The sequence below is a fragment of the Schistocerca americana genome, chromosome 2, assembly GCF_021461395.2.
Source record: "Schistocerca americana isolate TAMUIC-IGC-003095 chromosome 2, iqSchAmer2.1, whole genome shotgun sequence".
NCBI classification, from domain to species: Eukaryota; Metazoa; Arthropoda; class Insecta; order Orthoptera; family Acrididae; genus Schistocerca; species Schistocerca americana.
The window spans coordinates 12,529,190-12,554,780 of record NC_060120.1 but is presented as its reverse complement, the minus strand read 5'-3'; the positions used below and the strand labels follow the sequence as shown (position 1 = coordinate 12,554,780).

The following is a 25,591-nucleotide window of genomic DNA, read 5'->3' as shown; positions in this document are numbered from 1 at the left end:
TCCTTAGTGAAATTTACATCACAGAACCTTTTGTATGGGATGAACAGTCTAATGAGTGTACAACATGTACTGGGGAGCAAAGCGAAAGAGGAGAAAGTAATGAGAAGTAGCAGAAATAAGAATAGCGAGAAACTTGTTGGTCGCGAAGCAGACGAGCTTAAGGGATTCTTCTATCCCATCACGAACGAAATAAGGGCAGCCGGCAGGTGTGGCCGAGCGATTCTAGGCGCTTCAGTCTGGAACCGCGCGACCGCTACGGTCGCCGGTTCGAATCGTGCCTCGGGCATGGATGTGTGTGATGTCCTTAGGTTAGTTAGGTTCAAATGGTTCAAATGGCTCTGAACACTATGGGACTTAACATCTGAGGTCATCAGTCCCCTAGACTTAGAACTACTTAAACCTAACTAATCTAAGGACATCACACACACCCATGCCCGAGGCAGAATTCGAACCTGCGACCGTAGCGGTCGCGAGGTTCCAGACTAAAGCGCCTAGAACCGCTCGGCCACACTGGCCGGCCGGTTAGTTAGGTTTATGTAGTTCTAAGTCTAGGGGACTGATGACCTCAGATGTTAAGTCCCATAGTGGTCAGAGCCATTTGAACCATTTGAAATAAGGGCATAAAAAGCAGATTCGACCAGGCAACGAGGGCATTCCACGCTAAGAGAAGTTTACTGGTATCAAATATTGGCTTTTACTAGGAAAAAGTTTCTGAGAATGTACATTTGGAGGACAGCATTGTAAACTAATGAATCATGGACACGGGAGAAAGGCAACAGAAGAGAATAGAAGAGATTGAGATGTGGTGCTACACAAGTATCTTGAAAATCATGTGGACCGATAAGATCAGGAATGAGGAGATTCTCCACAGATGGCAAAAAGTAACATAAAGACAGCAAGGGATGACGGGACCAGTGCTAAGGCGTCAGAAATAACATCCTTGGTAGTAGCGGTATTTCTAGAGGGTAAAACGTGTAGGGGAAGACAGATTTGGAATAAAGCCTGCATATAATTGAGGACGTAAATGCAAATGCTGCCACATGAAACCTATCAGAAGTGTGATGACACAAACAAAAAAAGTAATGCCGAAAGTGAGAGAGTAAGAGCAGATATTAAATGGAAGGTGGAGAGGAAGAAAGGGAAGGAAAGGTGAGTACCTACAGATGTCAGCAGCATCAGGCCTTAAATGCAGGATCAGTGGCGACGAGTGAAAATATGTGCTGCATCAGGACTCCAATCCAGGATTTCCTGCTGATTAGGCAGTTTCGTTAATCGCTGAGGCATCCAGACATAGTGTTAATCAGAATAGCGTTTACTATCTCTGTACGCCTCCCAGATGACCTTCGCTCACAACGAGAGCAACCTATTCTCAGTCGCCGTCCATGTCCTCCATGCTGACTACTTTGTGGTTGCCACAGGGGGTCGAAAGTAATTGCGCATCCGTACTGAAGGTGGTGCATTCATGGCCCATCAAGGCGAATCAGTTAGATGGACGTATCGTGTCTGCTCATTCGGACGTGCATTTATTCCCACATAAAGTCCTGATGCAGCAGACATCAGTAATTCTTTCCCTTTTTTTCTCCCCTCTCCACCTTAAATTTACACTACATGTGACACACCTGCGGATTCCCCATGATGCCTCTTCTTTCTGACATGCCTGAATGAACAGATACCAAGCACTCAAGCAATGGAGGCAAAATTTTAGAATACAAATAAGTTTACCAGATAACTTCTCCTGTCAGAAACCTTTAGAAACTTAAAGAAATATACCAGTTTCAGCAAAGGTCTTGTTTATCGTAGGATGTCCAGAAGTTCCTGGATGGAGCAGAGCAAGGCGTGATCTACTTCAGCCTCGGTTCGAACGTGCGAAGCAAAGATCTCGCACCTGAGATGATCCAGGACATTCTGCAGGTATTCAGACAGCTACCACAGCGTGTCCTCTGGAAGTGGGAGAGCGACTCGCTGCCTTCTCAGCCAGAGAATGTCATGACCCGAAAGTGGCTGCAGCAGCCGTCTGTGCTGGGTAAGCTGTCAGTAATTCGAGTCCTCCTGTACCATATATATCCTGAACTCCCAAAAGCATACTTAATTTTACTCATTTACTCTGCACTGCATTCTATCAACATGAACATAGTATTATTAATACGTTATTGTCATTAATTTTTCTGTCCTTCTGCATGCTGTTCCAACGGGTAGTGCACTTTGCTCTTGCACACAATTTGGCCATGGCCATTCATCTTGATGGACTTATGCTTGGTAATCATACTAATATAAAATGCTGTGCAATAATTGCGACAGAGCAGGTCTATGACACAGCTACCGTGACAGGTGGTCTGGCCTGTGCTGCAGTAGGATAAGCCCGTGACAAGAATGGGGTTGGAAATGATGCAGTGGTGGACTCAGCAGGTCTTTTACCTGGAAGAAAGATCCACGTTGCAAGGGGTTGGGTATGTGAATGGCCTAAGAAAAGACTAACATGTTTTGGAGATTGGCGGGGCGACAGGACTCCACTTCAGTAGCCAAAAAAATTTTGTAACGTCGGCATCCACAGCTTTAGTAATGAATCACGATGAAAAAGACCACTTGCGCTGTATCATAAATATCTATTTATGATTAAACTACTTCCATGCCAATAGAAGAACATCATCAGGGATATATATTTATTTCGTCATTCAGATATTTGTCTCTATCATCATAAGAACACATCAGAAGAGGTAGGATATCCCACATTTCAGAGCATGACAGTAGATAAAGCCCTGAGGAAGGGCTCCTTCCAACCTGGGGCGGTACTGAGTGATGTAGGGTACGCTCCTTTCGAGCTAATTCTTGGGTGTGAGGCGAGGATAGAGCTTTGTCAGATCATGGCATGGAAAATCTGTTTGCGCACTATGTCAGATGGATAGTGCCTGCCCAATATGGCCTTTATGAGACCTTCAGCATGCTAGGCAAAGGAGTCACTGTCGCCGGAGATATGCTGTCCAAGTGGAGCCTGGCTGCTTGAGATAAATTCTTTGGTGCAAAACTGATGGCCACTCCCAAAATGCAGGTACTGTTGTTGGTTGATGATTTTAATGTGGACAAAGACATGGATGGAGCCATCAGAGAGGAAGTGGTCATCATTCATCATTCACGTAGGTGTCGAGCTGGGTTGAGGAGGAGGAATCAGGTGGAACAGGAGGTGTTGAGCTTGTGAAGGAATGAGGATAGGATGCCTTAGCCCTGAGACCAGATTGTGAAGATATCATCAATGAACCTGCATAGACCAGGGTTTTGGAGGTTAGGGAAGTTCGCTCTAGACGGACGATAACCATTATTGCATAGGAGGGTGTCACGCTTCAACATGGACTGGAGGTTAAGTTGAACTTCTGGAATGGGATCATTCTTGCAGTTTCTTGGTGGCAGAGCCAGAGCATTGGCAGAGGGGGACTGTCACCACGATTCATAAGAACAGCAGTGGAATCTTTGTCAGCAGGCAGGCAGAATGTGATTGGAGGCTATGTATGCCTGTCCTTTCTTCTGCTGTGAAGAATCCGAAGGAAATGCAGTCCGAAAACAAAGGAAGTAGGTTACTGTACACTTGTTCGCCTACTGCTTGAATACTGCTCACCAGTGTGGGATCCGTACCAGATAGGGTTGATAGAAAGAGAGAAGATCCGACGGAGAGCAGCACGCTTCGTTACAAGATCATTTAGTAATCGAAAGCGTTAAGGAGATGATAGGTAAACTCCAGTGGAAGACTCTGCAAGAGAGACGCTCAGTAGCTCTGTACGGAATTTTGTTGAAGTTTCGAGAACATACCTTCACCGAGGAGTCAAGCAGTATATTGCTCCCTCCTACGTATGTCTCGCGAAGAGACCATGAGGATAAAATCAGAGAGATTAGAGCCCACACAGAGGCATACCTACAATCTTTCTTTCCACAAACAATACGAGACTGCAATAGAAGGGAGAACCGATGGAGGTACTCAAGGTACCCTCCGCCACACACCGTCAGGTGGCTTTCGGAGTATGGATGTAGATGTAGATGTAGACGTATGATATTCTGGTGTGATTGTAAAAATAAGTACCTGTTTCATTTCCTCTAATTATGCATGTTATCCTGACATCTTACTGTAAACTTTTATGAACGTTTTTGCTTAGTTCTCTTAATTCTGTCTGACTTCTGTTTCCTTTTCTTCTCTTCAAGAACTGTAATCCCTTCGTAAGTTGTGTTCTGTTTTGTGAAAAAATGTTTCATTTGTCCCTCTTCTCAACAGGAAACATCTGCAACTGTTCTTCAATTAATTTTTTGGGCACCCTTTCTCATATTTTCTGTACTAGCACCCTTGAAATCCATTAATAAAAGGCTCGGGTAAGTAACAAAGTAACAGTGCAGTTCTGGGAGCGTCCATAGCGGAGTAAAATTTTGTAGTTTCTGTAGGCAGCATATTGAAGGAGCAAAAGGCACTTGTGGGGGTACGGAATCGGATTTTGGGTTAAAAAATCGGTTTCTGTTTTATTGACGTATTATATTCTATCAAGTTTCCTCTTTAAAATGACGTATCATACATAGCTCTACTAGAATTATAACTATTTTGTTTTTATAGCTTTGTGAGATCGGGTATTGCGCTTTAGTAAAACATGTCTCTCATGGCTGACCATAAACTTTTTGGCAGTACATTTATGTGACATGAATTTAAATATCTCCATTTCCACCGACTCTTTAGTGTATATTTGTCCGAAAATGTTTCCCCCTGGTTTCCTCAAGTTACTCTTTGACTTTGTGACGGGATTTTTTGTAAACAGTGTGCTATATGAAAGTTGTTCTTGTCGAGTTATTTCGTATTTAGTGCTTCATTTTTCGCAGTGAAAATGCCTAGAGCTAGAGCAAAAGTGTTTAAAGAGCGTGTGAACTGGCATTAGCAAAGCAAAGCAGTGCTTCATAATCACTGTTGGAAAATGTGAGTCCACTTACTATTGATTTGCCGGACGAACTTACTCCAAATGAAAACACTGCTTCTCATAAAAAACTAAGAGATTTTGAAGAGAAATATAATCTACTTGATAAAGGGAAAGAAGTTTTAGAACTCATTGATACGAGTACATAGTGCGAAGCTCTTGAAAACAGTGTGAGCTGCAAAAAAATGTCAAGGAAACGTTTCTCCGAAAGTAGAATCCCATGTTGGCCTGGCTGCCCAGTTTAATTTAATATGCAGTGTTTGTAAGTACAGTTGTAAGTTTCGAAGTTCTGTTTCAGTAACTGTAAATAATGGATACAAGAAAACTGAAATTTATATTGTAAATATTAGGTTAGTTTATGGATTGCGAGCAACTGGTAAGGGCAAAGCAGCTGGTGGTATGCTATGTGGTCTTCTAAACCTTCCAAGTGTACCTTCAATGTTTGATGCTTACAACTATGTACTAAGATCTGCACTTGAAGATGTAGCACAGAAGTCAATGCAGGTAGCTGTGGAAGAAGCAGTGAAAGAAAATGATGGCAGTCGTGACCTCACACCAGCTTTTGATGGCACGTGGCGAAAAGGGGGTCACACCTCCAACAATGGTGTTGTAACAGCAGCTAGTGTTGACACTGGCAAGGTTATTGATGTTGCAATAATGTCTAAATACTGTAGACAGGCTGAAAAATGAACATAGCGATGACTGTGCTGCTGATTATTGTCGTAGTAGTGGTGGCATGAGGCTGTTGGGGTGAAAAAAAATTCTCATCGCTCTTCAGAGTGGTATAATGTTCGTGGAAAGCAAACCATATGGGAATAGTGTAAATATAAGAAAACTTGAATGTATAGGACATGTGCAGAAGAGAATGTGTGCCAGGCTAAGAAGGTTAAAATGAGTTACGAAAGAGAGAAAAAGTAGATGGTGGCAAAAACTTGCATGGCAAAGGAAGACTAATTCCATAATAGACCACATTCAGAATTGCTATGGCCTTGCAGTCAGGCAAAATACAGGCAATCTTGAAGAAATGAAGAAATATGGGCTTTGTATTTCCACACCGCATCCACAGATGAGCATCCAGAACATGGTTTGTGCCCCAAAGGTGAAAAGAGCTGGTGTAAATAGAATAGGGGACTAATAACGGGAGAGAAATACATTCACCACCACAGTACCATTAGCTATCATGGAAGAAATAAAGCTCATTTTCAGACAGAAGTCTTCTGATGATATGTCTTCATGGAGAAACGCAGAACCCCAGCGAGTGCTTGAATAGTATGATATGACATCGTCTCCCAAAAACAGTGTTTGTCGGAATTAATACACTACATTTTGGTGTGTATGATGCTGTGGCAACCTACAATCTATAGAATATAACTAAATGCCAGGTCTTTCAAAAATTGGATTCCCACACAGTACGTGCTATGTTGACTTTACGTCAGCACAGACTAAGGCATGCTGACAATATAATCAAGACATTAGTGAAAGAAACAAGACAGGTGCAGAGGGGTGTCACAAGAAGACTTGACGATGATTATGAAGACTATGTAGGGGGTATTAACAATGGATCAGGAATGTTTTAATATTCTTTCTCCGTTTCCCATAAGTTTGCTCTTTACTTCTTCTACGAACATTATCTCAGGTACTGGTGAAACTAGAAGTCTGAAATTTTTATGACTTAGACACATGGGTTTCTTTTACACACTGAAACAAGGATTTTTTAATTACTTGATTTACAGAAGACTTAGGGGGGATACACTAGTAAAAAGTGATGGAAAAAATTTACTTAAAATAAAAAAAATTAAAAAAATAAAAAAATAAAAAAAAATAAAAAATATCTCTGTGAGAAAATACTTTGACAATAAACTGTTGTTTCACCATTGTTATAACATATCAATGTACATACAGTAAAAATTTTATCTTTCTGTCTCTAATAGTTTGTGAGAAAATGTTCTGTATAGTAGGCATATTTTAACATTGCGGGCATAGGGAATTCCGTATCCCCTTAAAATATTGGGAAGACTCTAAAAACAATCAATTCAATAATAACGTATGCCATACTGGCTTAATACAACAATGAATTAACCTGAACATGTGACTGAGAACTATTTTTTTGTTTTACAATGAAATACGCCTTGAGCAAAAAAGAAAAGTAAGAAAAACCATGAAGGAGTTATTCGAATGTCAGGGAAATCGGTATGTGACGCAGATCTACAGACAAGCAGAGGATTACGATTTCACAAAAATTTTATAATTTATTGAAGAGATAGAGCTTCAGAAATTGAGCAAGTCAGCAACACATTGCCCACCTCTGGCCTCTATTCAAGCATTGATTGACAGAGTTGTTGGATATCGTGTCCAGTTCTGTCCAGTTGCAAGGTTAAATAGTGAAATCCCGAGCTGGTTGGAGGGCCCTGTTCATAATGCTCCAAACATTCTCAACTGAGGAGAGACCAGTCGACCTTGCTCGCCAAGGCACAGTTCGGCAGGCACAAATACAAGCAGTAGAAACTGTTCCCGTATGTGGGCAGACATTATCATGCAGAAACGAAAGCCCTGGAAAGCTTGCCATTGAGGTCAACAAAAGTGGGCACAGAGTATTGAAGACGTACCGCTGTGGTCTAACACCGCCGCAGTGATAACCAAAGTGGTCCTGCTATGAAATGAAATACCATTCCAGACCACCAATTCTGGCTGTCAGGTGGCATGGCAGGTGACAATCACTTAGACGTCCCACCGCTGTCTGCCGTCATCGCTGGTCATTGGGCTCTGGAATCTCATTTAATGCAGTAGAATTCTGTTCAGTGATGAGTCCCGCTTAGAACTGAACCTCGATGACCAGCGGAGAAGTGTCTGGGGACTTATCGGACGCGTTGGGATATCAACCTTATTGTCTCCCCACGTACAGCCAGATTGTCGGAGGTGCTACTGCATTTCATACCAGTATCCCCCTGGTTCTCATCCGCTTCTCATCCGCGGCATTGTTGCAGGGCAGTGGAAGGTCGACGATATTCTGTGCCCCGTTTTCTTTCCCTTCATGGCAAGCCATCCTGTGCTTACTTTTCAGCAAAGTAATGTCGTTCCACTCAGGGCGAGAGTTTCCACTGTTTGTCAAACCCACCTTGGCCAGAAATATCGCCGGACCTCTCCCCAGCTGAGAACGTTTTAAGATCGAGATTTTGACTATGTAATGCGCCAGGTGAACAGGATTTTGCGCAATATCCCTCAGGAGGATCTCCAACAACTCTGTCAATAAACACGAGGCCGAATAATTATTTGCATAAATCTCATAGGTGGATCAACGTGATATTTCTCCTCGATAAATCATCCATCTTTTGGCAGCTGCAATCATTTATTTGTCTGTACATGTACCGGGTGATCAAAAAGTCAGTATAAATTTAAAAACTGAATAAATCCCGGAATAATGTAGATAGAGAGGTGCAAATTGACACACATGCTTGGAATGACATGGGGTTTTATTAGAACCAAAAAAATACAAAAGTTCAAAAAATGTTCGACAGATGGCGCTTCATCTGATCAGAGTAGCAATAATTAGCGTAACAAAGTAAGACAAAGCAAAGATGATGTTCTTTACAGGAAATGCTCAATATGTCCACCATCATTCCTGAACAATACCTGTAGTCGAGGAATAATGTTGTGAACAGCACTGTAAAGCATGTCCGGAGTTATGGTGAGGCATTGGCGTCGGATGTTGTCTTTCAGCATCCCTAGAGATGTCGGTCGATCACGATACACTTGCGACTTCAGGTAACCCCAAAGCCAATAATCGCGCGGACTGAGGTCTGGGGACCTGGGAGGCCAAGCATGACGAAAGTGGCGGCTGAGCACACGATCATCACCAAACGACGCGCGCAAGAGATCTTTCACGCGTCTAGCAATATGGGGTGGAGCGCCATCCTGCATAAGCATCGTACGTTCCAGCGGGTGTTTATCAGCGAGGCTGGGGATGATGCGATTCTGTAACATATCGGCGTACCTTCCACCCGTCACGGTAGCACTTAGAAAACCAGAATCACGCATTTCCTCGAAGAAAAAAGGCCCGATAACGGTAGATGTAGTAAATCCAACCTTTACCGTGACTTTCTCGTCGTGCAATGGAGTTTCCACGACAGTTCTAGGAATATCGGTAGCCCAAATTCTGCAGTTGTGGGCGTTGACAGACCCTCGGAGCGTGAAATGAGCTTCGTCGGTCCACAACACGTTACTCAAGCAATCGTCATCTTCCACCATCTTTTGAAATGCCCACATCGCAAATGCGCTCCGCTTCACTAAATTTGCAGGTAACAGTTCACGATGCCGCTGGATTTTGTACGGATATCATCGGAGGATAAGCCGAAGTGCCAACCAAACAGTAGTGTATGGAATGCCGGTGCGACATGCGACTGCACCAGCGCTGACCTCCCCGTGCATGGACAAACCCGCTACAGTCTCCATTTCTTCCTGAACTGTCTCAGCAGCATTACGCCTTGTGCTCGGTCGGCCACTACGGGGTCTATCGTCTAAACAACCCATGGCTTCGAACTTCGAAATCATTCTCGCCACAGCTGCATTTGTCAACGGACCTTTGCCCGTTCGAATCGCCTTCCTATGGCGATAGGATCGCAACGCTGAACTAGCGCATTCCCCATTCTGATAATACAGCTTCACTGAAAGCGCCTTTTCAGGTAACGTCAAAATGCTGCGACTGCTGGCGCATCTGATTCTCTCTCTCATTACAGCTCCTTTTATACACGTTTGTCATGCGCAGTCACTGACGTTTTGCTGTCCAGCGCCAGCTGTCGGACATTTTGTAAACTTTGTTTTTTTTTTGGTTCTAATAAAACCCCATGTCATTCCAAGCATGTGTGTCAATTTTTACCTCTCTATCTACATTAAACCGTGGTTTATCAAGTTTTCAAATTTATACTCACTTTTTGATCACCCGGTGCATCACATCTACCGATTTCTGTGCCATTCGGGTAATTCCTTCGTGACGCGACGTTTTCTTATCTTAAGAGTCCACAGTCATACCTGTTAGGATGCTATCGCAGTGGGAAGTCAATATTTGTATGTCGCTGAACACATGCAGTAATGTTTGTGTAGTCTGTATCTGTGTCTGAATTAACGCGCTGTCTTTTGCCTGCAGCTCACCCCAACGTCCGCCTTTTCATAACTCAGGGCGGCCTCCAGAGTATGAACGAGGCTGTGTTCCACGCGGTTCCGTTAATGGTCATCCCGTTCTTCGCTGACCAACAGCATAACGCTGCAAAGGCTGTGCAAGCGCAGATCGGCGTTTGGCTGGAGCTTCGAGACATCACAAAAGACACATTTCTACGTTCCATACGTACGATCCTCGAAGACACGAAGTAAGTCAGAGTAACGTTTTACAATCGTTACTGCCAATTTAAAATTGTTTTCTGTATACAGCCATCTCTAGTCTTCTGCGCTCATTGCAGGCCAAGTAACTTTTTTTTTTCAATGCTAGACTACAGAAATGAAGCAACTACATGACACTTTTTCAGCACAGTTCCAAGTCTGTGCAGGTGACGGCCAGGACATTCTACCAAACATTCAGCTTCTCGACGGTATAAATCCGCACAAAAGCGAAGACAATACCTTCATTGTGTGATAATAATGGTGATGTTACCCATGGCAGAGCTACTAAAGTAGAATTACTGACCACAGTTTCAGGTACACCACCACCAAAGAAGATGAAATAAATATTCAATTATTCGAACCAAGAACAACTGCGAACGTGAGTAACTTGAAAGTAGATTATCGGTGTAGGGAAGCAGTTTAGATAACTTAACAAAGGCAGACTGTTCAGACTGTGTGCCAGTCAGATTCCTTTCAGGGTATACTGATGAGTAGAATTTTGGAACATATACTGAGTTCAAACGTCATGAGTCATCTCGAAGAAACCGGTTTACTAAAAAACACGGATTCAGACTATATGATTATGGCAAAACACTACAAGCTCTTTACACTCACGAAGTAATGAGTACTAATGATAGAAGATCTCAAATTGATTTCGTATTTTCAGGTTTCCAGAAGGCTTTTGACACCGTTCCTTATTAGAGACTTGTAGCTGAACTTCGTACCTGTGGAGTATCGTATCAGTTGTGCCACTGGATTCGTGATTTTCTGTCAGATAGGTCACAGTGTAATAACTGATGGAAAGTCAGTCAGGATTGACGGAGGACATAAAAAATGTCCAAAGAAGGGCAGCTCGGTTTATATTAGCACGATATAGGGGAAGTTGTGTCACAGGTATGATAAGTGAACTGACGTGGCAATAATTAAAAAGAAAAGTGATTTCGTTGCGGCAGGATCATCTCAAGAAATTTCAGTGACCAACTTTCTCATAACCGTGTGAAAATATTTTGTTAGCGCCCACCTACTTAGGGAGAAATGATGGTCATAGTAAACGAGACAAGTAAGAGCTCGCTTTGAAAGATTTACGTGTTCATTTCTCCGGTAAGCTCTTCGAGAGTGGGACGGTGCAGAAATAGTTTGAAGATGGTTCGATGAAACCTCTGTCAGTCACTTAATTGTGAATTTCGGAGTAATCATGTAGATGTACAGTGTTCACGAAGCCATTCCAAAAACATCGTGTGAACGTCTTCGTCGTCGGATAATGTGTGGCTGCTGCGAACAAGTTCAACGATTGCCTGGACATTGTCGTTCGCTGTTGATGTAGACTTTCTTTCTTTCCCGATCACCGTCATTCACATCTCTACGACTTCGGTTAAATTATTGACACCATTTATACGGGTCGGCGTGACATTGCATTTGGTCCATAAGCGACCAGAGTTTGGCCGTGGATCTATGTGCGATTTAGACGCTTAAGTATGACAACATTCCGAGCGCCGCCCCGTATCACTCGTACAATGTAATGCGCCTGTTAACCGTATCGCAGCAGAACTGTGTCTACAGGAAATCCGCAGCATGTATTCGCTCCGCTGGCAACGCGCCATGCTTTCTACGCAATGGTCCTAGCGTGGGATGAGATGTGCAACTAACATTTCGAAACCCACTCGTACGTATGTACTGCCGCAGCGTGTTTTCTAATGTCACTTAATCTCCTTCCATTATGTCGTCGTCTCTGTGTCATGTCTTGGAAACAGACAATGAATTTCCTTCGTTTATTTAGCAGCCATTTGCCTTGTTGCATTTCCGTGACACCTCTATTTAATATACATAACAGTTAATACTGTCATCTAATCCAGTCTTTTGTGACCCAGTTGATAACTCCCCTGTATATAATAGCGATTCACAACCGGCATCTTTTCATTTCCTGTTGAGGAATCGTCTGTTTTGAATTATTCTTGCATTAAAATTCCATATCTCACTGCTACGAGTCGAAGCATGGAAATACGCAACAATTACCTCGCCAGCCCAAAACGTCTCGGCCGGCCAGTGTGGCCACGCGGTTAAAGGCGCTTCAGTCTGGAACCGCGCGACCGCTACGGTCGCAGGTTCGAATCCTGCCTCGGGCATGGATGTGTGTGATGTCCTTAGGTTAGTTAGGTTTAAGTAGTTCTAAGTTCTAGGGGACTCATGACCTCAGATGTTAAGTCCCATAGTGCTCACAGCCATTTGCATTTGCACCAAAACGTCTCGAGACTCGACTAATACACAGTAAAGAAACGTTTATGTGGTATTTTAAAGCTTCGGGTGATATGCGTAGTCTCGCCCCACTGGCGTACAACGCACAGAATGTTCACACAGCCACGTGATACTTATGTAAGTCCTTCTTTGGAAGGTTGTTCGAATTGCGTGTCACACTGGCCACTTCTTCGTGCTTGCCGAACCGTGAGGGACCCATATGGGAATTTGTCGTTTTTTTTTGGTTTCGTATCAATTATACCACGCGTCGTCCCCACTAATGATTTTTCGCAGAAAATAAATGTCAATATTTTCCATTTCAGTCAAGGCGTCCATGCGCCTTTTTCTGTTCGGGAGTCAAGATGTGCGGCACACGCTTTGCATCCGCGTTTCTCTCCTACAGAACATTGTGAACAACCCAGACAGATCTGGATCCACTACTTATACAGTGACTGAAATTTTAGTCTGTAACTTTATTGTTGAGAACAGCTGTAAAACCCGAAACATAGACTTGCTTTCTTCTTGTTCAGCAGCAAAGAAAGGCATGTATTTGATTTTTGACGTCTCTCTCTACTTTCTCCATCCGTCTGTTCATCTGTCTCTTTTTTTTCTGTACACCTTGTTTCGTCTTTCTCAGTAACTATTCCACTAAATTTCAATACCGTAATTCCTACTACCAATGGCAAATTAAATCCTACCTTTGCGTTATTCCTACCTCTGCCACGCCATTCAGTTAGTATATTGTATAACGTATTGCAGTTGAGAAAAACCGTTCTATTATGATAGACATGTGCGTACCGCTAGTAATAAAACTGATATTATTATAAGAGTAGGCTGAAGTAGGCAGAAGATGAAGAGACTAGTCAGGAAGAATCAGTGTGCAAAGAAGTTGGATACGGAAGTACTAATCAATGAAGAGGTATGGATCAAGTTCTCTGAGGCTATAGATACTGCGATGATGATCAGCTCAGTAGGCAATTTAGTTGAAGAGGAGTGAACGATCCTATAATGACCAAGTACAAAAGTTGGAAAGAAAAACGGGGGTACAAAGAAGGTAACTGCGAGAAAACCATGGGTAACAGAAGAGATACTTCAGCTGATCGGCGTGAGAAGAAGTACAACAATTATAAATAACCGACACTGTCGTCTGGAGAGAAATCAATTAATTCAATATAAAGAAAGTTTCTCATATGAATTTTTTATTGCTTCATCACGTGTATGTACACTGGATTACTACTTTCGACAGAACTAAGCTGCTATCGCCAGATCCACATAGTATACGCTCCGTAGTATTTTCTGTCTCACACGTTCACGTTGGCCAGGCTGCAGACGAACAGTGTCAAAGGCAGGACGAATACGCTACTCCAGTGTCTCCACATCTGGAATTGGCCCTGCATACACGATAATAATCCGGTGAACGAGCCCTCGTCCTATCCATCTACCACGGCAGACACGATTGGGATGCGAAGTTAAGGCAAAGTGGGCTGGAGTGCCATCATGTAACAGCCACATATTCCTTCGAATCATCAATGGCACTTCTTCCAGTGCGGGAGGCAAAGTCACGTGCAAGAAACGCCGATAGTTCCGGCTTGTTAGGCGCTCGACGAAAGATCCGTACCCAAAGACTGGAAAGTTCCACAGGTCACACCAATATTCAAGAAAGGTAGTAGGAGTAATCTACTAAATTACAGGCCCATATCGTTAACGTCGTTATGCAGAAGGATTTTGAAACATATGTGTTCGAACATAATGAATTACCTCGAAGAAAACGGTCTATTGACACGCAGTCAACAGGGGTTTATAAAATACCGTTCTTGTGAAACAGCATTAGCTCTTTATTCACATGAAGAGCTGCGTGCTATTGACAAGGGATTTCAGATGGATTCCGTATTTCTGGATTCCCGGAAGGCTTTTGACACTGTAGCACACAAGCGGCTCGTAGTGAAAATGCGTGCTTATGGAATATCGTCTCAATTATGTGACTGGATGTGTGATTAACTGACAGAGAGGTCACAGTTGGTAGTAACTGATGGAAAGTCATCGAGTAAAACAGAAGTGATTTCTGGCGTTCCCCAAGGTAGTGTTATAGGCCCTTTGCTTTTCCTTATCTATATAAACGATTTGGGAGACAATCTGAACAGCCGTTCTCGGTTGTTTCCAGATGACGCTGTCGTTTATCGGCTAATAAAGTCATCAGAAGATAAAAAAAAACTGCGAAACGATTTAGAAGAAATATCGGAATGGTATGAAAAGTGGCAGTTGATCTTAAATAACGAAAAGTATGAGGTCATCCACATCAGTGCTAAAAGCAACTCGTTAAACTTCGGTTACACGATAAATCAGTCTAGTCTAAAAGCCTTAAATTCAACTAAATACCTAGGTATTACAATTACGAACATCTTAAATTGGAAGGATCACATACAAAATGTAAGGCTAACCAAAGACCGCGTTTTATCGGCAGTACACTTAGAAAATGTAACAGACCTACTAAGGAGACTGCCTACACTATGCTTGTCCGTGATCTTTTAGAATACTGCTGCGCGGTGTGGGATCCTTACCAGATGGAACTGACGAAGTACATCGAAAAAGTTCAAAGAAAGGCAGCACGTTTTGTATTATCGCGAAATATGGGGGAGAGTGACACAGAAATGATACAGGATTTGGGATAGACATCATTAAAAGAAAGGCGTTTTTCGTTGCGACGGAATCTTCTCACGAAATTCCAATCACCAACTTTCTTCTCCGAATCCGAAAATATTTTGTTGACACCGACTAACATCGGGAGAAATGATCACCAAGACAAAATAAGGGAAATCAGAGCTCGTACGGAAAGATATAGGTGTTCATTCTTTCCGCGTGCTATACGAGACTGGGATAAGAGAGAATTGTGAAGGTGTTCGATGAACCCTCTGCCAGGCACTTAAATGTGATTTACGGAGTATCCATGTAGATGTAGATGTAGACGTAGAAGTAAGGCTGGCCCCAAAATACGGCCACCAATTATGCCGGACCACACATTCCGGATGCACCGACGCCGATGGTTCGGTGTCTGCAGACCATGGGGGTTCTGCATACTATCCCACAAATCACTGTTATGAAAGTGTACGATACCACTCCGCGTACAAGTGGCCACATCTGTGAGTAGGATGAATGACACAAATCCTGGAATCGTGGTTGCGTGGTGAAGAAACCCGTAAGAAAACTGCTCCTGATGTAGAAAGTCTCTCTTTAGCAAGCCCTGCACACGCTTTAAGTGATAAAAGTAGTAACAACTGTCATGCAGAATGTTAAACACGATCGTCTGGCGTACCATGTAATGGCGGGCCATTTGCCTGGTACTGACGCGGCGGAGGCCTTCCACAGTGTAAACCACATTTCCCTCCAAGCGCGTTGTCCGAACATTTCGGTAGGTCCATGATGATTTCCTGCTTGCTGAAACGACCCTGTATCAGACAAACTGCGAAACGCTGTTGCAAACATTGAATGCTGTGGTTGTTGTGGTCGGGGACAGCACTCATGATGCAACCTTGAGGCCCACCGCCCGCTGCCATTTGCCTTTCTGTAAGTAAATACCATGCCGCCAAGTTCTCGGTTCGAATACGGAACCATTGTGTACAACGCTATATCACATCCACTACAACGTGAGTCAGCAACAGAAGTACATGGGAAACAACATTACGAATTACTGTGGCAGGAGAGGGCGCTAAGGCATGACACGTGAGAAACAATACCAACCTCTAGGAGGAAACCATGCGTTGGCTGCATGGTACAGCGCGTGTCAGAGCGCAGAGTATGACTGAATAAATGGCCTCTAGCATGGAAACTACGCATTTCGGACATAAGTTTATTAGATCATTTTTGTTCCGTATCACCTCATTGGTCAATGAGCTGGAGTTGAGACTTAATGGTAGATTGCAACTATGCGCCGGACCGAGACTCGAACTCGGGACCTTTGCCTTTCGCGGGCAAGTGCTCTACCCACTGAGCAACCCAAGCACGACTCACGCCTCGTCCTCACAGCTTTACTTCTGCCAGTACCTCGTCTCCTACCAACCAAACTTCACAGAAGCTCTCCTGCGAACATTGTAATGCCTAGACTTGGTGCACGGTGGAAAAAAATATATTTACAGCTCTTATTGTTTCACTTTTATCACACCAAGTCAGTTTATAGTCTTACAATTCGTACTGTCCAAACTTCTCATGTACATTTGATAGGAAGGCATTTTATACAGGATTGTTTTCTTCTTTTTTGTGTTTGCTTCCTTCCGGTAGTAAGACACTTTCTTGATAATGTGCATTCTCATAAGGTGTATACAGGGTGAGTCACCTAACGTTACCGCTGGATATATTTCGTAAACCACATCAAATACTGACGAATAGATTCCACAGACCGAACGTGAGGAGAGGGACTAGTGTAACTGTTTAATACAAACCATACAAAAATAAACGGAAGTACGTTTTTTAACACAAACCTACGTTTTTTTTAAATGGAACCACGTTAGTTTTGTTAGCGCATCTGAACATATAAACAAATACGTAATCAGTACCGTTTGTTGCATTGTAAAATGTTAATTACATCCGGAGATATTGTAACCTAAAGTTGACGCTTGAGTACCACTCCTCCGCCGTTCGATCGTGTGTATCGGAGAGCACTGCAACATACATCGCGTTTGTACAGAATGATCTGCCAACGTTGCTCGAAAATGTCCCACTGGAAACGCGTCGACGTTTGTGGTATCAGCATGATGGTGCACCTGCACATTCCGCAATTAACACTAGGCTGACCCCTGACAGGATGTTCGACGGGCGTTTCATAGGAGGTGGAGGACGCATAAATTGGCCAGCCCGTTTTCCTGATCTTACACTTCTGGACTTCTTTCTGTGGGGTACGTTAAAGGAGAATGTGTACCGTGATGTGCCTACAACCCCAGAGGATATGAAACAACGTATTGTGGCAGCCTGCGGCGACATTACACCAGATGTACTGCGGCGTATACGACATTCATTACACCAGAGATTGCAATTGTGTGCAGCAAATGATGGCCGCCACATTGAACATCTATTGGCCTGACATGTCGGGACACACTCTATTTCACTCCGTAATTGAAAACGGAAACCACGTGTGTACGTGTACCTCACCCCTCATGGTAATGTACATGTGCGTCACTGAAAAAGACCAATAAAAAGGTGTTAGCATGTAGACGTAATGTGCTGTTCCAGTCTCTTCTGTACCTAAGGACCATCACCGCTCCCTTTGGATCCCTACGTAATTCTGTGCTCTCCGATACACACGATCGAACAGCGGAGGAGTGGTACTCAAGCGTCAACTTTAGGTTACAATATCTCCGCATGTAATTAAGATTTTACAGTGCAACAAACGGCACTGATTACGTATTTGTTTATATGTTCACATGTGCTAACAAAACTAATGGGGTTCGATTTAAAAAAAACGTAGGTTTGTGTTAAAAAACATATTTCCGTGCATTTTTTTATGGTTTGTATGAACCAATTACACTAGCCCCTCTCCTCACGTTCGGTCTGTGGAATCGGTTCGTCAGTATTTGATGTGGTTTACGAAATATATCCAGCGGTAACGTTAGGTGACTCACCCTGTATAGCTTCAACAGGCAATATACAGGGTGACAATACCGAAGTCCGTTTCAGCTAGTAGTCTGAGGTGACAAAAGCCATGGAATGTCTCTTGATATCGAGTCTGAGTTCCGTTTGCCCGTTCTAATGCAGTAACTCAACGTGGAATGGACTCAACAAGCCGCAGGAACTCCCCTGCAGAAATATTAAGCCATGCTGCTTCTATAGCCGTCCATAATTGCGCAAGTATTGCTGGTGCACTATGTTGTGCACGAAATGACCTGGCGATTACGTCGATGGCATTCATGTAGAGCTACGTGGGTAGCCAAATAATTCGTTCAAGCTGTGCAGAATAATCGTCAAATCAATTGAGAAACAGTTGTGGCCCGGTGACACAGGGCAGCGTCATCCATAAAAATATTACATCTACATCTACATTTATACTCCGCAAGCCACCCAACGGTGTGTGGCAGAGGGCATTTTACGTGCCACTGTCACTACCTCCCTTTCCTGTTCCAGTCGCGTATGGTTCGCCTGAAGAACGACTGCCGGAAAGCCTCCGTGCGCTCTCGAACCTCTCTAATTTTACATTCGTGACCTCCTCGGGAGGTATAAGTAGGGGGATGGAACATATTCGATACCTCATCCAGAAACGCACCCTCTCGAAACCTGGACAGCAAGCTACACCGCGATGCAGTGCGCCTCTCTTGCACAGTCTGCCACTTGAGTTTGCTAAACATCTCCGTAATGCTATCACGCTTACCAAATAACCCTGTGACGAAACGCGCCGCTCTTCTTTGGATCTTCTCTATCTCCTCTGTCAACCTGACCTGGTACGGATCCCACACTGACGAGCAATACTCAAGTATAGGTCGAACGAGTGCTTTGTAAACCACCTCCTTCGTTGATGGATTACATTTTGTAAGGACTCTCCCAATGAATCTCAACCTGGCACCCGCCTTACCAACAATTAATTTTATATGATCATTCCACTTCAAATCGTTCCGTACGCATACTCCCAGATATTTTACAGAAGTAACTGCTACCAGTGTTTGTTCCGCTATCATATAATCATACAATAAAGGATCCTTCTTTCTATGTATTCGCAATACATTACATTTGTCTATGTTAAGGGTCAGTTGCCACTCACTGCACCAAGTGCCTATCCGCTGCAGATGTTCCTACATTTCGCTGCAATTTTCTAATACTGCATCTTCTCTGTATACTACAGCATCATCCGCGGAAAGCCGCATGTAACTTCCGACACTATCTACTAGGTCATTTATATATATTGTGTAAAGCAATGGTCCCATAACACTCCCTAGTGGCACGCCAGAGGTTACTTTAACGTCTGTAGACGTCTCTCCATTGAGAACAACTACTGTTGTTTGGGAACTGCAAATGATCTCAGAGTAGCCGAACTCAAACATTCCCTGACATCGATCGGTGCAAGTGGACAAGAGGACCCAATCCATTCCATGTAAACAGAGCCCACTCCTTTATGGAGACGCCATCTGCTTGCACAGGGCCTTGTTGACAACTTGACAACTTGGGTCCATGGCTTTGTGGGTTCTGCGCCACACACAAATGCTACCATCAGCTCTTCTCAATTTACCACGCTACGATTATCCAGCTGTCTGGGATCCAACCGATATGGTGCCAAGCCTAGGTGAGGGGCCCTGCAGGCTATGTCGTCTCGTTAGCAAAGGCACTCGCGTTGGTCGTCTGCTGCTATAGCGTATTAAGGCCAAATTTCTCTGCACTGGCCTAACACATACGTCCGCCGTAAGTCCCACACTGATTTCTGTGGTTATTTCACTAATTTTACTCCATTTCGGAAATGGAATATGCTATGAGTCTAGCACCAAGTACCATTTTGTGTACACTACTGGTACTTGCTACACCAAGAAGAAATGCAGATGATAAACGGGTATTCATTGGACAAATATATTAACTAACATGTGATTACATTTTCACGCAGTTTCGGTGCATACGTCCTGAGAAATCGGTACGCAGGACAACCACCTCTGGCCTTGATTCGCCTGGGCATTGAGTCAAACAGAGCTTGGATGGTGTGTACAGGTACAGCTGCCCATGCATCTTCAACACGATACTACAGTTCATCAAGAGTAGTGACTGGCGTAGTGTGACGAGCCAGTTGCTCGACCACCATTGACCAGACGTTTTCAGTTGGTGGCAGATCTGGAGAATGTGCTGGCCAGGGCAGCAGTCGAACATTTTCTGTATCCAGAAAGGCCCGTACAGGATCTGCAACATGCGGTGGTGCATTATCCTGCTGAAATGTACGGTTTCGCAGGGATCGAATTACGGGTAGAGTCACGGGTCGTAACACATCTGAAATGTAACATCCACTGTTCAAAGTGCCGTCAATGCAAACAAGAAGTGGCCGACACGTGTAACCAATGGCACCCCATACCATCACGCCGGGTGATACGGCAGTACGGCGATTACGAATACACGCTTCCAATGTGCGTTCACCGCGATGTCGCCAAACACGGATGCAACCACCGTGATGCTGTAAACAGAATCTGGATTCATCCGAAAGAATGACGTTTTGCCATCCGTGCACGCAGGTTCGTCGTTGAGTACACCATCTCAGGCGCTCCTCTCTGTGATGCAGCGTCAAGGGTAACCGCAGCCATGGTCTCCGAGCTGATAGTCCATGCTGCTGCAAACGTCGTCGAACTGTTCGTGCAGATGGTTGTTGTCTTGCAATCGTCCCCATCTGTTGACTCAGGGATCGAGGCGTGGCTGCACGATCCGTTACGGCCTTGCGGATAAGATGCCTGTCGTCTCGACTGCTAGTGATACGAGGCCGTTGGGATCCGGCACGGCGTTCCGTATTACCCTCCTGAACCCACCGATTCCATATTCTGCTAACAGGCATTGGATCTCAACCAACGCGAGCAGCAATGTCAAGATACGATGAACCGCAATGGCGATAGTCTACAATCCCACCTTTATCAACGTCGGAAACGTGATGGTACGCATTTCTCCTACTTGCACGAGGCATCACAACAACGTTTCACCAGGCAACGCCGGTAAACTGCTGTTTGTGTATCAGCAATCGGTTGGAAATTTTCGTCGTGTCAGCACGTTGTAGGCGCCACCACCGGCGCCAACCTTGTGTGAATGCTCTGAAAAGCTAATCGTTTGCATATCGCAGCATCTTTTTCACGTCGGTTAAATTTTTGCGGCTGTAGCACGTCATCTTCGTGGTGTAGCAATTTTCATGGCCAGTAGTGTACGTTCAGAGTCAGATAATTGCCATTAATTTTGTCACCTCAACATATGTGCATTTGTTAAAATCACCGTTATCTATCTGCAGGTACAAGGATAACATGAAGCGACTGTCGGCCGTGTTCTGCGAGCACAGGGCGGACTCTCTGGAGCGGGCCGTGTGGTGGATCGAGTACGTGATCCGCCACAGGGGGGCCCCTCACCTGCGGAGCGCAGCCCTCGACCTGCACTGGTGGCAGCTGCTGCTGCTCGACGTGGTCGCTTTCCTGCTGGCGGTCGTCGCCCTCACACTCTGCCTCGTCTACTTCGTCACGCGGCGGGCAGTCTCCTTCTTCAAAGGCAACAAGCAGAAACGGAAGCAGAAGAAACAGTGATGCACTGAAAATGCAGTGCAGACAGTTCTAATTATCTGAACTTGGGCCTCGAACGTTTATCGCCGTATCCTCACAGATACGTTGGTTTGATGTGGAGACGCCATTTCTGTGGAGTGGTATGATTCTCGTTCCACCATTGGAACGACACTATCGAAGTTACGCTGATATGTATCAAAAGTGCAACTCAGCCATCTCCTGATAGCAATCTGGCAGCGGTTATAAGTGGTGTCCAGCTGTGCTCGTCCATCGCTTCCACACACAGAGATGGGTAATTCGGTGTAACAAAACTATACCGACAGTCTTCGAAAGCATTGCGGAGAGTGTCTTCAGGAACATAAAGACATTGATCCATGTCACGAAACATCCTCTAGCGTCACAGGACGTTGACGGACCGCAACCTCGACTTCTAGCAGCTGGCTTGAGTGCATTCGCTACGTCAGACGGCTTCGAAAGCATCCACTGCTGACGTAGTAACGCTGTAAAGACGGCGAAACGCCATGGCGAGCCTGTAGTGTAAAATGGTTGACCTGCAACCGGCACTCGCCCTTGTGTGACAAAGCCCTGTAGCGCTGTGGATCTCGTCCCCTGACATGGGCTTCTGATACTCAATTTGTTCCTTAAGGAATCTTCCACAATCTTTCAATGTTCGTCAATATCCTTTTTCTTATACCCTTTATACAGAACTGGATTGTACTGGATAAACGAATTTCTAATTTAGGTATTGAAAGTTTCGAATGCAAAATAAACTGCAAACAAATAAAAATTATACCTGAAAAACAAAAAGATATTTATAGAAGCATTTTAAAAGATATTACTGCATATATGAATCTATGTATCAGTACTGTTGCAATATTCACTCATTTTTTACAAGCTACAGTATTTTGTATGATTATCTGATGATTTTGAATTTGTACTTCCGAAATCAAATACAAAAGTTTTGTTGTAACTCTCTCTCTTTCCATACGAACACATTTGATTTCAGTGAATATTAAATTAACAACAATAACGACAGGCCAGGTTGCCATTAGAATTGGTCCCTCAGAATATTTTAAAGATTAATTGCAGTTTACCACAGGTATTCTGCCTATAACTCCCTTGCTCTAGTAGATCTTAGTTTGGAAAACAGAAATAAAACCTTAATTAGTTCTTCCGCGTTATTACCAGATAATGACCAAAACGTAAAGGGAAATGTATTACCAGATAATGACCAAAACGTAAAGGGAAATGTTATACTGTCTAGCCTGACAATAGGCAAGAGATAATTAGCATTCGCAATGAGTTTCAGGATCTTATTCAATACAAGACTTTATTGTCTAATTGACTCCATTGCAGTATTTCGACATCCATATACATTATAAAAATATTTACATCTAGAATGAGATTTTCACTCTGTAGCGGAGTGTGCGCTGATATGAAACTTTCTGGCAGATTAAAACTGTGTGCCCGACCGAGACTCGAACTCGGGACCTTTGCCTTTCGCGGGCATACATTTAGTCTCTCATCGGCATTAATCTTCCTTCTGTTCCTCGTATACAATGAAAATGGTTTGTCTGTAGTTACTACACAACTACCATAACTTTTGTTTGGAATTACACCAATAGAAATGTACGATAACTGATAATATCTCTCTCATTATAGCTCTCAAGTCCTGCAAGTGCTGTATCTCCTCCTCGTACTACAGCAATAGTTAGCCAAGAATTACCACTCACATCCTCTGTAGTAGTGCAAGAAAAATTTATCTTACACCCTACAAAAGTAACAGGTCCTCCAAGTAGTTGATGTTGATCTGTCTGCTTTGGCTTCATGTCAAACGTGTCTACATTCTTGTAAACTGGCAGTCTTGTTCTTCTGTATCTTCTCCTCTGGTAAGGCATGGCTGTCTGTACTGTGCGGCTGCTACGAGTCGAATGAGCCTGCAGCGGCCTCAGAAGCGAAAACGGGCACTGATAAGAGCCAACGCCCTTCCGGTCGGGCGACAGTACCCATCCGGTTTAGAGCAATGGCGGCGCCGGAAGTAGGCTTTTCCAGCCGATCGCGCTTAGTTAAAACTAAGCCTGATACTGCGGCTGCCTCGCTCAGCGACTAAGTCCCGTTCAAGGTCACCCGCCTTGCGTAGCTACAGCGTGTAACTGAAGACTGGGTGAAATGTGGTGTACAAATATGTGTGAGTTATGCTGAATGAGTGTGAAATATATGTGAAATGTGCATACCGGTAAAATACTCCTGCATAGATTTCAAACAAATCTGGTACATATATTACTTACTATCTAGGAAGAAACGTTTTAGGCGTAAGAACTAGCAACCTCCTATTGGTGTGGGGATGACGATGTGGAGAGTAAATGGGGGAGAAGGAGTTAGGGAGGGGGAAGGATGAGATCATCAGAGAGAGCAGAGGGGAAATGGATAGAAAGGGACGAGGACGAAAGGACAGAGAGAGGGGAGAAGGTGGTCAAGGAGACAGAGGTTGTGAGGAGAGGATAGATGGGAGGGGGATATAGACTTACAGTGTGAGAAGGAGATGGACAGATGGGAGAGGGAACATATGGACAGAGGGTGGAGGAGCAGAAGGACAGAGAGGGGAACGGAGCATCTGGACAGAGATGGGATAAGAGGAGATGTACAGAGAGTTGGGCAGGAGATGAACAGAGAACGGGAACAGGGGGGGGGGGGGGGGGGAAATTGGAGAGGTGGTCAGAAGGAGTAGGGAGGACGAAATGAGTACATGTTGATGAGGAGGAGATGGACAGATGTTGGGAACAGAGGACCTAAATTAATAGAGGACTGGAGTAAGTACACACCTGGGCAAAACCAGGTACTCAGATAGTTTAAGATAAAAATTGCCCTTCCTTTACATTTTTCAGTTGGCAGTCTAGATCTCATGGTGGAGACACTGCCTCAAAAATAAAAACTCATGTTCAGCACAGGCAGAGTCGTTTTCCCGCCATTTACGCCCACCATCTTGGGTTACGTTACGAAACGGACGACAGCGCTCTCTGGTGGTGGTATTGAGTACTAAGTGCAGACCTTGTGGTGAACACACTGTTTGACGCCGTCTTGGATAAGTGTAATTGCATCATCACATGACGTCACGGCCGCCATCATTTCTTTGTAGACTACCAATTTTTTGGGATACAGTCTCACTTGTAACTTAAATATTTGAAATAATGTCCTACTGATGGACCCCAGCTAGTGTGGAAACACCCCCTGGCGTTCTGGTGGCCCACGTATTTGTTTCTAATGGGCTGCTCTTCCCACACTGTGTGCAACATTGGGAGTTTAAAATGATCGAGAGCGTGAATACATTGCCTGCACCGGGACACCACCTCCCGTCTCTCTCCCCCCACCCTCACCCCCGACACTGATTCTGGGAGAACGTCGTAGACGAAAACGTCAGGCCAATATTGAAGCACGTGACGAGCCATAGGTTACATTGTAAGTAGGCTGTATAGGTTTTTCTTATTGGTAACGCCACGTAGCGCTCTGTATGAAAATCACTGGCTGTGCTGTGTGCAGTCTGTGGCTGGTTTGCATTGCTGTTGGCTATTGTAGTGTTAGGCAGTTGGATGTTAACAGCGCGTAGCGTTGCGCAGTTGGAGGTGAGCCGCCAGCAGTGGTGGATGTGGGGAGAGAGATGGCGGAGTTTTGAGAGCGGATGATCTGGACGTGTGTCCATCAGAGACAGTACATTTGTAAGACTGGATGTCATGAACTGCTATATATATTATGACTTTTGAACACTATTAAGGTAAATACATTGTTTGTTCTCTATCAAAATCTTTCATTTGCTAACTATGCCTATCAGTAGTTAGTGCCTTCAGTAGTTTGAAT

At 44.2% G+C, this 25,591-nt stretch overlaps 1 protein-coding gene across 1 annotated transcript in view; it reads left to right on the top strand.

Moving 5' to 3' along the window:
* Positions 1 to 21,763, top strand: part of LOC124596632 (UDP-glucosyltransferase 2-like) — an 82,359-nt gene extending 60,596 nt beyond the window's left edge. The window contains exons 5-7 of the mRNA XM_047135861.1: positions 1,801 to 2,023; positions 10,078 to 10,297; positions 21,478 to 21,763. Coding sequence (XP_046991817.1) covers positions 1,801 to 2,023; positions 10,078 to 10,297; positions 21,478 to 21,763 — 729 coding nt within the window. The remainder of the gene's footprint in view (positions 1 to 1,800; positions 2,024 to 10,077; positions 10,298 to 21,477) is intronic.
* The last annotated feature ends 3,828 nt before the right edge of the window (positions 21,764 to 25,591 follow it).